We start from the raw sequence: 16,821 nt of genomic DNA, 5'->3' as shown, positions 1-16,821 counted from the left end.
TATTAACTAGTTTTTTAAACTATTGGCCGGTCCTTGAAATTGAGTGTGTTTAATCCAAAGTCAAATCACTATAAATAATACAAGATTATATAAGACTTAAATAATTACAGAGCTATGAAACTACGTCAACTATGTAAAGGCACTGCAAACTGTTTAAAATAATTAAATTATCACTTGCTTGGTCTATTGAATTACTGAATCGTGGGAAAAAAGAGTTCGACGTTACAGATGTTTCTTTCACAGGATATTTGTCATCTCAATCTCCTCTGAGATACTTTATGTCTGGTAGGTCATGAAATAGTCAGTCTTTGCAGTAATTAAAAAACATTCAAATGTGCATCAAGAAGTTCCTCACTTTCTTATTAATAAGATCTGGACTAAGTCTCTGTATTAAGCAGCCCTGTCTTCCTCTGAAAAGTTCACTTTATTTCAGTATTCAGATGGCAGATGTAGTGCTAGAACTAAACTCATTAGCGTGATAGATCTGCATGAGCAGGATAAGGAAAGCGTGTAATCGATAAAGCCTGAGCTCTATAACCAGACACTGTTCAGGGGTAGTTTTTTTTAAATCTACTTGTATGAATTTTATAGAATTAGTTCTCTTTTTTATGTGTCTTTTACTCATAGGAAATAATCTGTTAGTCCCGATCATTCAGTAGATGAAGGTTTTGTGCTGAGATCTTTTTACCCTATGCTGCATAATATATTTCGTTGTGCTGCTTATAGGTCAGACAGAATGAGGAGCGCAGGCTGGGGTATAACTCAGCTCTGTGAAGCTCCAGTGGGCAGCTGGGGTCAGCTCCATCCTGCCCTAGCTCATGCTGCATTCATCTTCCTGAGCTATGGGCCACCAGCCTGCACACTACACACACTGGTGTGTGTATATGTTTGAGAGGGAAGACTGAGTCAATGTTGGTAGTTAGGTGTGAGGTTAATAGCCTTCCGATGTCAATAGATCTACCATAATCTTTTCAGGGAGGCAATAGGAGGGGGTGTGACCTAAATCTCCCATAAGCCCCCCCATTATCTTGGTCACTGCATGTAGCCCCACCCCCAGCCATGGAGTGACAGTGATGTAGAGCCGGCGGTGCTGGGCATATGGCCGGTCAGTCCATTTAGCAGCAGGAGTAGCACTGGACCCTGTCGGTCACTGTCCACCTCGCCCTGAGGCTGGACGGCCAAGATATTCACTCTAGCCGATGGCCCAGTGGGTGCAGTCTCCCTCTTCTATCTTTCCTTCCATCCCTCTGTCCCCTTATGGCCCCCTACATCCGTGCCAGACCTGGAGCTCCAGGCCAACCAAGCATGTGTGGGTGTATGAATACGGAGGAGTCAAGGCTTAGAGGTCTGTGGTCTGTTTTTTGTTTGTTGTAAAATACTAATGTCACTTTATTTCAGCTAAATATTTGAGTTCCTTGAAGGACTAACCAATTACATCTCAGAGAATAAATGTATCCATTACATACATTCATTGGTCAAGGTAATAGGAACACCTGCAGAAGACCACATCTGGTTCCACTCCTCTCAGCCATAAACATGAATCTAAGTTTGCAGTGAGCACAGAGTCATTGAAAAGAGATAGCTGCCAAAATGGAAAAAGCCCAGACAAGTTTATTCTTTATCTGTCCAGGTGCAGCCACTTCTTGTTCTGTTCTCACTTGACAGGGGTAGAACCTGATTTAGTCCTCTGTTGTTATAGTCCATCCTCCCATCAGTTTGACACAATGTTCTTTCTGAGAAGGTTGTAAAGAATGATTGTTTGTAGACTTGGCTCAAACCAGTCTTTCCTCAACAAGGCTCACCTAGATGTTAAGTAGTTATGATTTATCATGACTCGCACCTCCAAGGTCAAGGATTGTGTGTGGAGTTTGCATGTGCTCCCTGTGGGCTTCCTCTGGGTGCTCTGGTTTCCTCCCACAGTCCAAAGACATGCATAATTCTGCTTGTATTTGGCGTTTTTCAAATTTCCCATAGTGTGTGAGTGAGGGTATGCCCGCTTGTGTGCCTTGCAATGGATTGGCACTCCTACCAGGGTTTACCCCTCTTCGTGTCCTCTGGGATAGGCTTCAGGTCTTCTACTACTCTGTACATTATAAACGGTATAGAGAATTTTCACGTGTGTGGTATGACTGTGGAGATAGTGCCCATCATTTGGCTTTAATTTGACTTTACCATAGCCAACCAGTCTTACCGTGTGTGTGTGTGTGTGTGTGTGTGTGTGTGTGTGTGTGTGTGTGTGTGTGTGTTAATGAGGCTGGATGGATGGAGGAACCTGGTCTGCAAGCCCTAACCCTCTCAGGGCCAGCCTCAGTTAAACCTTCACCATCCCATGAGCCTTTGCGGGACACTCACTGCATCATGCTGTCTCCCTCCTACATTGCCCATTTCCCCCCCTCTGCCTTGCTCTCACACACAACCACTAACAGTTTCTAACTCCATTATTCTCCTTTTTCTGTCTTTCACATTCTTTTTGCCATACTTTCATACTTTCTTCATATTTGATCAGCCACATGCATATTTTAGCCTCTCTCTACTGCCTGTCTTTCTCTCTCTCTTGCTCTCTCTCGCCTCTCTCTCTCTCTCTCGCCTCTCTCCTGTGCCCCATAAATAGTGCAGTCGTAAGCTGGTAAATAAGTGATGCTTTGCTCTGATCAGCGCAGCTAGACCCACTCTGCCAGATCCTAGCTCCTTTGCTGGAAACTTCAGAGACTTTTTTCACACTGTGCATGTGTACATATGTGTGTGTGTGTGTATGTGTGTGTGAAAGAGAGAGAGAGAGAGAGAGTTTTCTTTCAGCTGTTGTTTTGTTTCTCTAGCTATCCTTCCCAACACATTCCATCCTGCCCCACTGTTGGCCCCAGTGGCCGCCGCTGTCATCTGCTGACAGCCTGCCTCATGTTTACACACTACTGCCTATACTGCTGCCCTCTAGGGGGCGCTGCTAGTCCCTCATGACCAGCACCCTTCTCTTTGTTAGTGTGGGCATGGGTGTGTGTATACACTGTCTCTTTTAGCACTGCTAAATATTTAACCAGAATAAGCAGATCGGGGTGTGAGTGTGTGGTGCATGTGTTGAAGTGTGAGTTGGTTGGGAATGATCTTTGTGCTTGTTTGTTGAGCCCCGCTCCCTCCCCTTGACAACCTGAGTGTGTTGAATATTTGAGCTCTGTGAGTCCTCTCACAAAGGAAATCAGAGTGATGTAAGAATGTTGTGCATGTTTGTGTGCCATGGATGAATTCGCGAATGCCGACGTACACAGTGTCTATGCATGCAGTGTGTTTATTAAAGGCACTGTTGGAATTACTTTAATATTGTTTACAATTTAAATTCATAGCAGTTACTGGGTTTATGTCTCTGCAAGTATTGTTTCGACTTCATCAAATCCATTTTATATCAGTTGATGATAACTAAATATACACTTTAAACCATGCACTTATGTGTAGAAACAATAATTCAATCACAGTGGAGCATAGTAATAAAAAATATAAATTTCTTTTTTTTTCTCATATTTCAGCTTATTAGAAAGCCTGGTTCTGATTGCAGGGTCACTCCCCTTGGAGCATAGAGGGTTAGAGTCTAGACCCAATTGTTTGAGTCTTGCAGCGCTGGTGGTTGAACCCCAAACCTTTTAGTCTGTAACCTGAAGCTTTAACCATTGAGCTATGCCTCAAAAGCATAATTTGCTGGCACTATTAGGTGTCTTAGTGTTTAGCACTTAGTTTGTGTGTTCTCATCATGTTTGGTGGGTTTCCTCTGGCTCCTTCCCACAGTCCAAAGACATGTAGCATTGGTTAATTGACATTTCCAGATTACACGTAGTGCATAATTTGGTGTGTGTGTGAGACCATGTGCCTGCGCCCTGCAACGGTTTGGGAACCCAACCAGGGTGTGCCTTGGCTTGTTCTACACAGGAGACCCTACATGGGACCCTACACAGGATAGCGGGACAGAAATTGCTTGGCTGGAGGAATGGATAGATGGATGCATGAGTGTGCTACTGCCTCAGCTTTGAACTCAAAATGTCTAGACAGAAATGACATTATTCATCACACTGAGGTGTTTGTGCGGTCAGGGGTTACATTTATAAGATAAATGACTTGATTTATTATTTATTTACTTATTATTAGTATTAATAATAATAAGAATATTATTATTGTTGTTGTTGTTATTATAATTATTATGATATGTTTTTATATATTTTATTTGCAGTTCTTAACAAAGATAGAACATGATCAAAATGTGTCTTGAATATCGCCATTTTTGCCCTATATTTGGCAAGACCTTTTTAGATTTTTCAGGATTCCTTGTCAGCTTTGTTCCAGTTCTGTTTTAAAAAATTATTAAAAACACACAATAGGTCATTGCAAGGAATTCTACATTGTAAAGTATGCTATTTTTAAAATAAAAGCTTTTTTCTTATATAGAAATACAGTATGTATGACATAAATATTATTATCCCCATTATGCCATACTATGATTTACCTAAGCATTAGATTATAGTGTGGCTCAGGTCTGCTTGCTAATAGTGATCCACACAACATGCTGTATAGAGGTCAAAAACGGTCCTCTTTTTTTTCTTTTTTTTCTTTTTTTTTGCATTCAAGTATGCAGTTACTCTAAATTCATTTTCTCTGTCGAGTACTCAAGCTGTCAAAATGACCAAGATGTCTGTCTGCAGTTTATGCATGTTACATGAGGAGATTTAGCTCAAATTTCAAAATTATGATTGCTGTAAATATTCTTGGGTTTATGTTGCTGACATACTCTTTTATTGTGTGTGCACATGTGTGTGTGTGCGCGCGCACGTGTGGCTGTCTGCCCATGTCCCAGCTGCCCTAGCTTGTGGAATGGCACAGTGTTTTATTAGAATGGGGATCTGGGGGGCTCTCTTCAGACCCCTAACCCCAACACACACATGCATACACACACATAGACAGACACACACATACACACAAACACACATACAGTCTCCCCAATCCCCCCTTCACTGTTGATTGGCTGGCTACTTGAGGTGTAACCTGGGGACTGCAATATAGGCAGCAGCTCCAGTTTAAAGCTATGAGCATTGGGCTGAGAGGAGCACACACACCTCTACACTCTCTGCATGTCCCCACACACACTCCCTACCCCTTCGCCAACACGGATACACTGATATACCCAACCCTCAGCCGATATCTGAGTAGAAATTATACCACAGGCTTAACTACAATTGAATCAATCACAAATAGGTCATGCAGAGGAATGCCTCCATAATTGAAGCGTTCTTAAAAACTGATAACAGAAGAAAATAAATGATGTCACCCTCTTATTAATGCAGTGATGTGATTATAGTGTTTTGTCGTTTGCGTATTCATGTTTCTTCTGCTTTGGCATGCAGACAGTGAGATCATGGCATACAGGAGGTTTAGCTATGAATGCAGTGTGTGTCAAGAGGGTTGTCACAGAATTTAGGAAACACACACACACACTGTGGACCGCTGCCTGGTACTAGAGTAAGCCAGAGCAGGAGGGGACATGTTTAAGTTGTTTACTTGTTTTGTTGTTGTTTTGTTCCTGTGCTCTTGCTGAGCTGGAGACTCGGACGAGTTTGTGGCCTGGTGAATTCAAATCAAAACCGCTCGCCATGGGGCAGCACAAATCTTCGGAGAAAATCAAGACATTCGAATTCATTTTATTACAACATGGGACACCGGTTTGGGCTCGGTGTGTGTCTGCGCATGTGGGTCTGCGTGGGGTTGTGTGCGTGTAATGAATAGTGATGGAAGTATGCATTAGTTTGCAAATTCTCCACACTTCTACACACACAAACAGAAACACCGACAGACACACACACACCCCTTTGCTTTGTTCACGAAGCACCCCTCCTTCCTCGAGACGATGATCTATAAGAGGGTTTGAGAAATGAAGGGATAGATGAAGCAGAAGGACGGAAAGACAGAGACAGAGGGAGAGCGAGCACGAGATAGAGTGAACTTCAGCAGCTTGGCACACAGGGAGATGTGGCGTCTGCTCTAAATTGAATAATTTGAGGAGTGGTGTGAGAGAAGGAAAGGGAGGAGAACTAGCGAGCAAGGGTAGAAGAAGAGGGGAAAGGATCCATCGGGAACGCCGTAAACCTTGTCCTCGTATCTGCCACGCAGTTTTTCAGCCCTTTACTTGCTGCTGCTGACGATGTTTTCCTCGTTCTGTCTGTGACATGCGGGAAACTGAGAGGAGACAGGGACAGACACAACATGAGAGCGGGAGGAGGGACGAAATAGACTCTGCTCTGGCAGTGCATGTGTAGTTTGTGTTCCCCAGTTAGACATGACAGTCGAGCAGGGCTGTTCGGTGGTGCTACAGCTCTGCTCTGCGTGCCACGTTGTTGTCGCGCCTGCAGATTGCCAGATTGGGGCAGTACCTGTCATGGCTTTGACAATGACGTACGAGCATAAGCACTGTCCCCAAGAAGATGGCAGTAAACAGTGAAACACACACACAAACACGTTGATCTCACTATACTTGCGACGCCATGTGATTGACATAATTACTAATGCAGCTAATTATAAGTGCAATGGCTATATATAATTCTAACATTAACCTTAGTAGCTAAAAGAAAACGTGTGAGGAAAGAGGTGGTAATATTGATAACAATATTAAGGTCCTTATGGGGACATTGGGTTCGCATAAACACAAAAAATGCACCCACACACACATCACAATATGTTGATCTGAAGTTGGACATATTGTGACAGTAGAGTGGTAACATATAATAAGTAAAGATTCACAGCGGCACAGTGATTAGCATCACGGTCCAGGTTCGATTACTGCCTTGGGGTTGTGTGCATGGAGTTTGCAGGTTTTCCCCATGCTTGGTGGGTTTCCCCCTGGTACTCCAGTTTCCCCCCACAGTTCAAAGACATGCAGACTAGGCTAATTGGTGAATTGGTGTTCCCAAATTGCCTATAGTGTGTGTGTGTGTGTGTGTGCCCTGTAATGGACTGGCACCCTGTCCAGGGTGTACCTCATCTGGTTCTCCTGGAATAGGAGATGTGGCAGTGCTAATAAAAGAAGAAATGTGTACCTAATGTAAATTCAGTGAATTCTCTTTATCTCTTTATATACAAGCCCCAAACTTTATCACTTTTTTTCTGCAGAAACACCTCAAGCTAATTCTGGCAGAAAACCTGCACTACCTAGCAACCTCAAAGCTAGTGACTGTGCTCTTAACTTTTTATACCTTCATGACAAAAATGAATCAGGATAATGTAATGAATTATGATTTAAAATATTTCCTTATCATGTTTGAAAAGATTTCTGGTTACAAACAAACTGGCTTTTTTTTTCTTTTGAGCATGCTATTAGCTAGCTAATTTATTGGTATAGGATAGTGTTAGCATAAACTAGATACCAATAAATTAGCTAGCATTAGCATAAACTTGCTGTGTCATGCTAGTATTTCTGTTTATGTCAATGATTAATTTATGTTCTCAATATAAATTTAAAATTAGGTTACTGTAAGCCTACAGTAAAATAGGTTAAAAGCATAGACAAACACCACAATAATGTATGACAATAAATTTTTAAAATGTAAAATATATATATATATATATACAGTATATTAATAATAATAATAATAATAATTAGAGTAAAACTGACTAGCTGCGTTTCATAACCACTCTGAAATAATACATTTCCATAAAAATAATATTACACTGCATCTTTAACAGTAGTGTTAGTAATGTGTGTGCTGCTGAGGGTTGTGTAACATGGTGGTAGCGTAATGGCTTGTGTTGCACTGTGCTTGTGTGCTCTGGCTGCCTGTAGAGCTGAAGAACTCTATAATCACTCTGTACATTATGTGATAGTATCTAACAATCTAATGATCCCTCACAACAGAGAGCACACACACAGGGGTTTTTCACACTCTCACACTCGTGCGCACAGGTTGAGTTTTTGCACATCTGATACACACTTTGTCTCTCGCACTTACTCATGTGCACTCGACACACGCAAAGGGGGCCTTACACTTGTGTTCTCGTACACTGCTTCTCACTCTATCACACATGTACAGGAACATAGACGCACACACGACTAGGGATCTCGCACCTTTCCACTCAACGACCAGCATCTGCCAGGGTGTTTTATAAAATCTCTCTCTCTCTCTCTCTCTCTCTCTCTCTCTTGCTTGCTCTCTCTGTCTGTCTTAGTTCAGGAATGTGTTAAAGTCAAACTGGTCCATTCCCAGGAGACAGGCAGGGGTATGTCGTATCTGTGACACGGAAAGTGAGTGTGTGTACTCCGGTGCGTCTCTGAGCAGCGGAACACAGTTAGCGTAGCGTAGCTTACCCTTAGCCTACCGCGGCGCTGTCACCCATGACATGGCCCGTCTGGGATGCTCAAGACTCGCCGCCCCACTGAGCTCAGTACCAGTACTACAACAGCATGTGTGTGTCTGTGTCTGTGTGTGTGTGTGTGTTAAAAAAGAGAATCAGAGGAAGAGAATAAAGGATCGTATCTGAATTATGCACATGTGAGTTATGTAATGCTCCACAGGTGGCTCTAATATTTTACAACATAGGGTACTCAAGGATAATTTTGCAGATTATATTGATTAGAAGGTTTGGGCTTCCTAAAGGATTGTACTTGAAACCTTTTTTTAAATAATTAATATTAAAACAGAACAAAACCCTTTAAGGCTTTCTCAAGTGAGGAATTTCTGAGGGGCTCCAAGTAGCCTTTTACACAATAGTGAGATTTAAATGTGTATAATATACAGTGAAGCTACATAATGTACGTCAGACTTTGTGACTATCAGCGGCTAATAGAAGTAAGTTAAATTTAGAAACCTGACACTTACGTATAATAATCCAGTCATTTCTTCTTCTGGTATCAAAAAGTGATCTGAGCAATATTAAGATATGGAATCTGAATTGTACTGTATTGTACATGAATACAGCGTAGTTCCATGTCTTTCCTCGAGTATGTGTTGACATTTAGAAACTACCTTATTAGTCACTAGGAAATACATTTCTTAAGGTAGATCCCTAAGCTACCTAATTTGTTCAGAATAATTGGATGATTAATGGCCTGAAAATGGTCTCTCAATAGACAAGCGTGGGATGGAGGCGCTGGCGTCTATATATGTGCAGGTGTTGGATATTGTGTTCGAGGCCAGTGTGCGCCTGTGTGAGCTGAGCCTGCTCGATGATAACCATGTGCAGCAGTAGGTCAGTTCCTTTGTGCCAAACAAGTCAGAGGGAGAAAAAAATGAAGTCTGATTTCACCTGTGCGATCTGATCCACTCTTACTTTTTACTAGCCCCTCTGAGTGTTTTCTTGCATATTAGTCGTATATGAGTGACTGGTGTGAACAGAGTTCTTCCATTGTTTTGTGGCAGCAATAGGGGCAGGAGGATGTCCCCTTGGGGTAGTGTGCAACGCGCAGGTTGTGGTGCACTGTAGTGAAACAGGACACTGCCGCAGAGAAAGGGAGAACAGGGACAGGGACACGGACAGGCGGCCCTGACTGGGTGCAGGCTTCCTGTGTAAGTGTTGGGTTATGTGTGTGTATGTATACATGTGTGTGAAGAAGTGAGGGAATCCAGGGGCAGGGCAGGGGGCCGTTTATTTGTAGCCCACTCCCAAGTGAGTTTCCTGTCTCTGGGAGGTGAGAGCTGAGAGCATATGAAGCTTTAAGACAGCCCATCTGTTAGTCTCCGGCCCTTGGAAGACTGTCAAGCGGGTCTAAAAATAAGCCACACTAAAGTGCACCACGCGGCAAAGGTGATTTTTCATTTTGTGTTAAAAACGGAGCAAAGAGGGACAGGCCTGTGTCCTGAGAGCAAAGCTACACACACTGCTCTCTCCCCCACCTCCCCTTACCCTCTCTCCTGCCAGCCTCAGTGTTTCCTCTTCCTGTTTCTGCCTAGCCACCAATCCATAGATATTAAGTGCTTCTTGAATCACATCGAATGCATGTGTGTGTACAAATATGTCCTAAACAGAGATTGTTTACTGTGTGTTTATACTGATTATGTGGGGACATTGGACTTCTAACTTTTTCCTGTACTGAGAATGAGAAACTTGTGTACATAAAACATAAAACACACCTATACTGAAAGTTAAAGGGTCTTTTCCTGGGGCCGTCAAGTAATGTAAAGCAAACCTTATTTCTGTAAAATTAAGCTTAAAAGTGTGATCAAGCTTAATCATAAAAACAATCAGTAGACCAATAAATTTAGTTGGGATTATATGTCATGACACAAAATGCCATAATGTAGTGTTTTTAATGTAGTTTTTTTCCCCCTGGGGCGGAGGGTGGGGGGTTATTAGCATAATTTGAAAATAAAATAATTTACAAATTAAAGCCTTTAAATTTGTGATTGCATAAGTATTTACCCCTGCTGCTATGATTTGTATTGTTTTGTTTTGTTTTTTGTTTGTTGTTGTTTTTTTTTTTTGTAAAGAGACACGGTGATGGCATCAACAGTAATGAAGAATTGCGTATTATTAGCATGTATTGTCACTAACTGATTTTAAGACTTGTAGTTTGTTGCTCTGTTTTGCCCCCTAGTGGAATAAAAAGGACTAGCCTTTTCCCTTTTTCTTCTTCTGTTTCCTCTTTTTTTATTAAATTGTGGTAAAATTAACAATTGAGTGATTCATGATGCACCTTTTCTAAGACATTTATTTATTTATTGTTGTAATTTTACATTTGTCCTACACAGTATACTGTAATGCATGTGAAACAATTATTGATATTATTGAACAACTCCTCTTATACGATATATATATACACCCACTATAGCACTATAGCAGTATAAATTAATTCTGATTTTTTTTTTCTCATTACAGGGAAATGTGTAATTTTTCCTGTTATGTTGTATTTGCTACCAAAACTGCAGATAAGGGTATATTTGGATGAGTTCGGATAGTTAATAATGAATGTTAGGTAGTTATTTATTTATTTATTTATTAATATTTCACACCACCAAACAATGTCCATAACATGCATAGAAGTGGTACATGAAATTTGTGTGTGTGCGATGCATGTGTTTATACTTTGAGACACTTGTAGGACAGTAAATCCCTCAGTGTGTGAATGAACGCAGTGAACTAACTGGACTTTATTCACTTCTCCACTTCCTCCTCACACAATCACGACAGTGCGTCCAGCATACTGGTAGCATTCTCGTGCTCTGTCTCCCTCCTTCTCTGTTTGAACAGGCCTAACCAACACATTACAGTCTCACCGATACCTTACTGTCCCCAGGGGGCACCACAGAACCGGGAGCTGGGGCCCTGCAGTATACACACACGCGCGCAGAGGCCTGATTGAAAGTGACATGACAGCAGCTCCGGTTCGGCTGCGTGCACATGCTCATATGTGAAAAGGGGCAGTGTTGGGAAACGCAGATTTGATTTTCCTTTATCTCTCTTCCTCCCCCTCTCCCTCTCTCCGTCTCCCTCTCTTCTCGTCTCCCTCTCTCCTCCTCCCCCTTAGCGGGCGCAGCAGTCTGGCGGTCTCTGCATTAGTAATGGGACTGGGCCATATTTCCCAGGAGTGCGCAGCTCCGCAGGATTTAGCCTCTCTTTTATAACCAGTTTAGGAAAACAATGACAGCGTAGATATTGACTGAGCTCCGAGGGGCTGTTCTGCCAAGCGCACAGCCACCCCCCCAGTTCTTGCGATGAACAGGGGGGGAGGAGAGAAGGCGGCTGTTCTACCTGGTGTGCCTCCCCCCTGCTGGATCGCAGCAGTGGCCACGCTCAGGACTCGTGCAGGTGTAGTGTGGTTGTGTGCAGCCGTGCAGGACTGGGGAGGTTCTTATAAAGATACAGCCAGGTCGTATCCCTGGATTAAGGGGCTATCCTGTTGTTGGTTTTGTCTTAACATCTATGTACTGTATCTGAGCGACTACCTCAGGCATGGAGAAAACAGAGTTATTGATGCAGTTGTGGAGTAAACAGGTTTTTCTATTGTGTTCTCAGCACAAGGAAACATATCGAAACTTTTGTTTGGTGTAGTTGGTATAGATGAGATCTGAACATTCCTTTAATACAATGTCTAGTAAAGGTATTACACCTACTACTTGTCTCGAACAGCCGTATTGAATGGCTTTCTTTAGACAGGAATGTGTTTATATGTCTGTGTAGGATGAGAGTTGTTTTAGGAGAATATTATGGTCGACTTTCCTTAATGTTTAACTACCCTTTGTCCCTCTTCCTCTCCGCTTCTCTCTCTCTTTCTGCCTCTCTAAGAATATATCAATTACAGCTGCATAGTACTGATGTCATACTGCGAGTCATTATCAAATTCAGAGACACACACTATTCTAGTGATCGATCGCCTGCGGCTTGATCAATACCGCCGCCCCCCGACAAGGCACTCGGATGAAGAGAGCAAACTGCGACGCGCCTGAAAACGTGTGTGTTCCAACACACCGATTAACTAATTTAAACAAGTGTTGCTGCCGCAATGGCCTCTGCATCTGCCGCAAGCCATGGACACGGGCACGTATGACGTCTGGCACGGATACACAGGGTGGTCTGTACACTGTACACGGTGTGTACATCTGCGTAGTTAATCATAGTGTACGGTTGGTGCATAGTGTTAAGTGTGTGGAGTAACCGACTAGTATATACATGTACGCCAGTGTGTGTGTCTAAGTATATGTGTGTGTTGTTTGTTCACCAAGCTTTCTCCACTTGTACTGTGCAGTTTCCATCAGGCCACTGCAGTTGCGGTGTAACCCTGGGCTCCAGGGAGCGTCACTGCCTCTCAATCCCTCCTCCTGCAAATCAATAGCGCTCCACACAACCCACTGCACCTAGGGAAGAAGCACACACTGACACACACATACACACACGCGCACACAGTCATGCTATGTGCATAAGACTCACACAGTTACATATATAAGAAACCATATAATAATTCCTCTCAATGTGATCATTACTCACAGTATGAGACTCTTCTGCTGCAACAAATAACTAGTGTTTCTCACACACACTTCATATTGCACGGTGTGTAGTATATAAGTATGCACTATACCTCAATAAAGTATTCTTCTCCTCCATCATTATATTTTATCACTCCACAATCAATCCCCCCCCAAACACAAACACACAAACACACAATCACGTTATTTATAATAACAGAACCCTGTGATAAACCCACGGCAGTTTGGTTACAATGGACCGCTGCTGTTCTGGAATTCGGTTAGAAAGACGTGACGACAGGATGGTTTATTTTTGTGCAAGATGCTGCAGTCCTTCGTTCTTTGTCCCCCCCACCCCACACACACACACACACACACACACACACACACCTCTCTCCTGCCCCTCATCATTGCCCGTTGTGATGGAAGACAATCGGAGTTAGAAGCAACGCTGACCTCTGCTGTAAGGGGACGGTAATGCAGGCAATGAGACGCGCCGCTAAAAAGTGGTTTGCTCTCATAATGGGGTCAGTGGCTCCCAGAGAGATGCGGCTCCTCGCTGGAGAGGGCCCCCTCCCTCTATCTTGTCCTCTCTTTTCTGCTCTCTTCTAAGCGGGAGGGGCAGGAGATCAGAAAGAAAGAAAGAAAACAGACCAAGTGCCGTGCGACACTCTCCAGTGTTAGGTTTAAGACCCAGTGATTTGGCCCTCTCCTGAAAATACATGGGCAGCAGTCGTTTTACAAAATATGTCCCCTTAGATAAGAGCCATAAATGAGAATAAATATTTGTTTAATCCTTCACGGTTCCATTTTTTTTCACTGCTTTTTTTTTTGCTGCTTTATATTTCCTCATTTTGCAGCGAAAAAAAAAAACTCAAATCTGTCTCTTGGAGAGATTAATCGTGTAAAGCAGCTTTGAGAGGAAAATGTGAACGAATGTCCATTCGCTGGGAATTGGGTTTATGGTGCAGGCAAAAAACACACAGCAAAAGCAGCCAGAGAGAAATACCAAGAAACGCAGTGTCCACCGAGCCCTTGCGTAACTGCACTTCCTGCTCTTATTAGCGCTAAACCTCTTTATGATCCACTGATAAACTTGTGCACCATTTTTAACAGAGTTTATTCACTTTATGTGTTTTAGCTCATTTTGCCTCTTTTTAATTAGCCTTGGCATGTGCTAACCTTTGTGCATATTCGAATCAGAGCACAAAAACTGTCCACCAGAGGTGTTTCGTTGTGATTATAAATTCATCCTCTGCACTCGAGGGCCCATAAAATGTGGGTCTCATAAGGTATTAAGATGATGCTTTAAAATATTCATAAATATGAATTTAAAAAAAAAAGAGAGAGAGATCCGAATAAACAACGGCGGTTGTGGCTGCCATGGACCAGAGGAACTTTAAAGCAAATGTTAAATAAATATAATATGAGAAATATACAATATATAATGCATTGTTTTCTTACCACTCCCAGAAATAGGAATAAAGAATGTGTGTGTATTTAAAGCTTTTCAACATGTGACAAGCTTTGCATAATATAAAAGGTAAAAAAAAAAAAAAAAAAAGGGAAACGAGAGAGAAGAAAGGAAAGAAAGGCACACATGTGGCTAGAGAGCAGGTACTCCCTTATCAAAGAGGGGGTGCTGGCCCTAAGATGGACAGAGAAGCCTGGCGGGTGGCTAGAAAGAGAGATGGATGGAGGGAGGGGGTGGCGATGTGGGCACGTAGCTTATTATTTCTCTCCTCATGGGTTCTCTTCTCTTCCTGTGCAGAACCACACACTGAGCCAGCACGCGCAGTGAGCCCGAGCCCCGCAGGACTCCCGGTTCAGCCCGGAACCCCAACCCAGGCCCGGTGGGGGACGCCCATTTCAACATCACAGCCAATCAAAGTGTCATTTGCTACTCACATGTAAAACTCTAACGATTCCGCCACCAGGCGCAGCTATTACGAACGGTGGGGAACGAATATTAATGGGATATGCTATTAAAAAAAGAAAAGGAGGAAGGGGGGAGGAGATGAAGGAGAAGAGAAAAAGGTATTCTACGTGCAGTATTTTTATCGTCCCTGCTTCCCATTTGTGCATTTTAATTTTTTTATGACTTTTTTTTTCTTTTTTCGAACAAAAGAGAAAATGGTAAAAAAAGAACCTCTTCTCATCTGTCTATGATTTTAGTCTTTAGAAATGCTTCACTTACCATGTCTTCTGTTGCTTATTGTATACAACTACATTGGTGCCATTTTATTTCCTTTAATGCATTTCATTTTTTTTTTTGTTTTCCTCTTGGTTTTCGTACCTTTTATTTCTTGCAGTAAATAGGTACTTGTGCTGTGTTGTGAATGCTTGCCAGTCGTAATATCTTTTTTTCTCCTTTCTATTATTATTGTTATATATTTTCTTTTTTTTCTAATTACAGTAAAGAAAAAAGACAAAAAAACAAATTGACAAAAACATAATGGTTTTGATGGAATTTTGCAGTTCATGGGCCTTATGGTTGTTGTAAAAATGAATATCATTGATTTTCAGTTCAACTGGATGATGTCTGCTTTTTAAATGTGAATTAACCAGATTGCAATAAAAACTAGTACAGTTGAAAATAAACAAATAAATGAATCATGAATAAAGGGAATACGTGCGTCCTGTGTGTCTTTTCACAAACCACAGAACAGATTTGACGCTGCAGCTTTGCAGTCTAATGCCTCGGCTGCTCTCTTCTCAAGGGTTTCTTCTGTTCTCCTCTCCAAGCTTCTGATCTCTTCTGCTTTCTCTTTTTACACTTAGACACTTCACACTATTGTATAGTTCATGCTAAATAAAGAAGCTCTTACAAGAGAGCACCAACGGACCTGAGTGTACACTGTGAATAACAGCGAAATAATTAACAGTCATGTATGAGAAGTGCTGGAATACTGCATAGTCCACTTTGTAGTGTGGATTTAAAGAAGTATACCGGCGGGTATCAAATGTCCAGATCAGTGCATGAGATAATATAATGTTTGATTATACTGGGAAGAGTTAAGCAGCTTTTAAAAACTGTAAACGCATTTATAGGGGAATGAGGTTTTAATTCTCACTCTTGCTTCTCTTCTTTATTAAAACTGAAAAAACAGTTTAGACTCTATTAGAAAGTAAAAAGTATTATAAATTTATTTAGCCTCCTGGTGTCGTTTTAAAATGTGTGTTAATCATATTTATGACTGTACATGCTTCGGGTTAAGAATGTTGATTACACTTTATTGACATAACACAAACCATGTAATGTATTATGAGCCATGAATTTCTGCATTAGTACATCATATGGAACAATGTTAAACACTTGTATTAACAGTCTAGCATTAAAAAACTGTCTAAATTTGCCTGTAAATTTATGACTTTTTCCATAGTAGGCAGAATAAAACAATTCTGTTATTAAATTTTTTTTAATTTAACCTGTACATATTTAAAAGCAGAGTGACCAGAATTTGGATTCGGTGGGAAATTTGAGTAAAAGTATAAATTGGATTCTCAGGAAGGACCCTGTCACCATCTTATACCATCTTCATATAACTTCTTGTGTTCCCATAATTTTCAAGATTTCAAGAAAATTTTTACTCAACCAGTAAGAGTTTTGTGTGTGTGTGTGCAAGCTTGAGGACTATATATCGTACAATACCAGTCATGATAGCGCTACTAAAAGTTAAAACTAGTAAAATGAACTTTCCAAAAGTCACCTCACCATGGTTGGTACCGTGAGGAGGAACAAGCGTGAGCTGCAATTTGCTCTAATTGCAAAGGCAATGCCATTTTTCCTGCGCACCAGCCACAACAGGACTTCTTAATGCACTGCAACTATGAATCTGGCCATCAATCAGCATATCAACTAAACATCAATTAAATGCTAGTTATCCATTTGTTAAAATTC

The 16,821-nt window shown here is 41.7% G+C and overlaps 1 protein-coding gene across 3 annotated transcripts in view; it reads left to right on the top strand.

The window, feature by feature from the left end:
• The window catches only part of znf423 (zinc finger protein 423), a 155,600-nt gene extending 140,051 nt beyond the window's left edge, over positions 1–15,549 (top strand). For all 3 annotated transcript variants that reach the window (XM_053500257.1, XM_053500255.1, XM_053500256.1), the window contains one exon: positions 14,692–15,549. In XM_053500257.1, coding sequence (XP_053356232.1) covers positions 14,692–14,721 — 30 coding nt within the window. In that variant the 3' untranslated portion in view covers positions 14,722–15,549. The remainder of the gene's footprint in view (positions 1–14,691) is intronic.
• The last annotated feature ends 1,272 nt before the right edge of the window (positions 15,550–16,821 follow it).

This window comes from Clarias gariepinus, chromosome 7 (genome assembly GCF_024256425.1).
Source record: "Clarias gariepinus isolate MV-2021 ecotype Netherlands chromosome 7, CGAR_prim_01v2, whole genome shotgun sequence".
Taxonomy (NCBI): Eukaryota; Metazoa; Chordata; class Actinopteri; order Siluriformes; family Clariidae; genus Clarias; species Clarias gariepinus.
The sequence above is the reverse complement of the archived record's forward strand: the minus strand, read 5'-3'. Positions and strand labels throughout refer to the sequence as shown.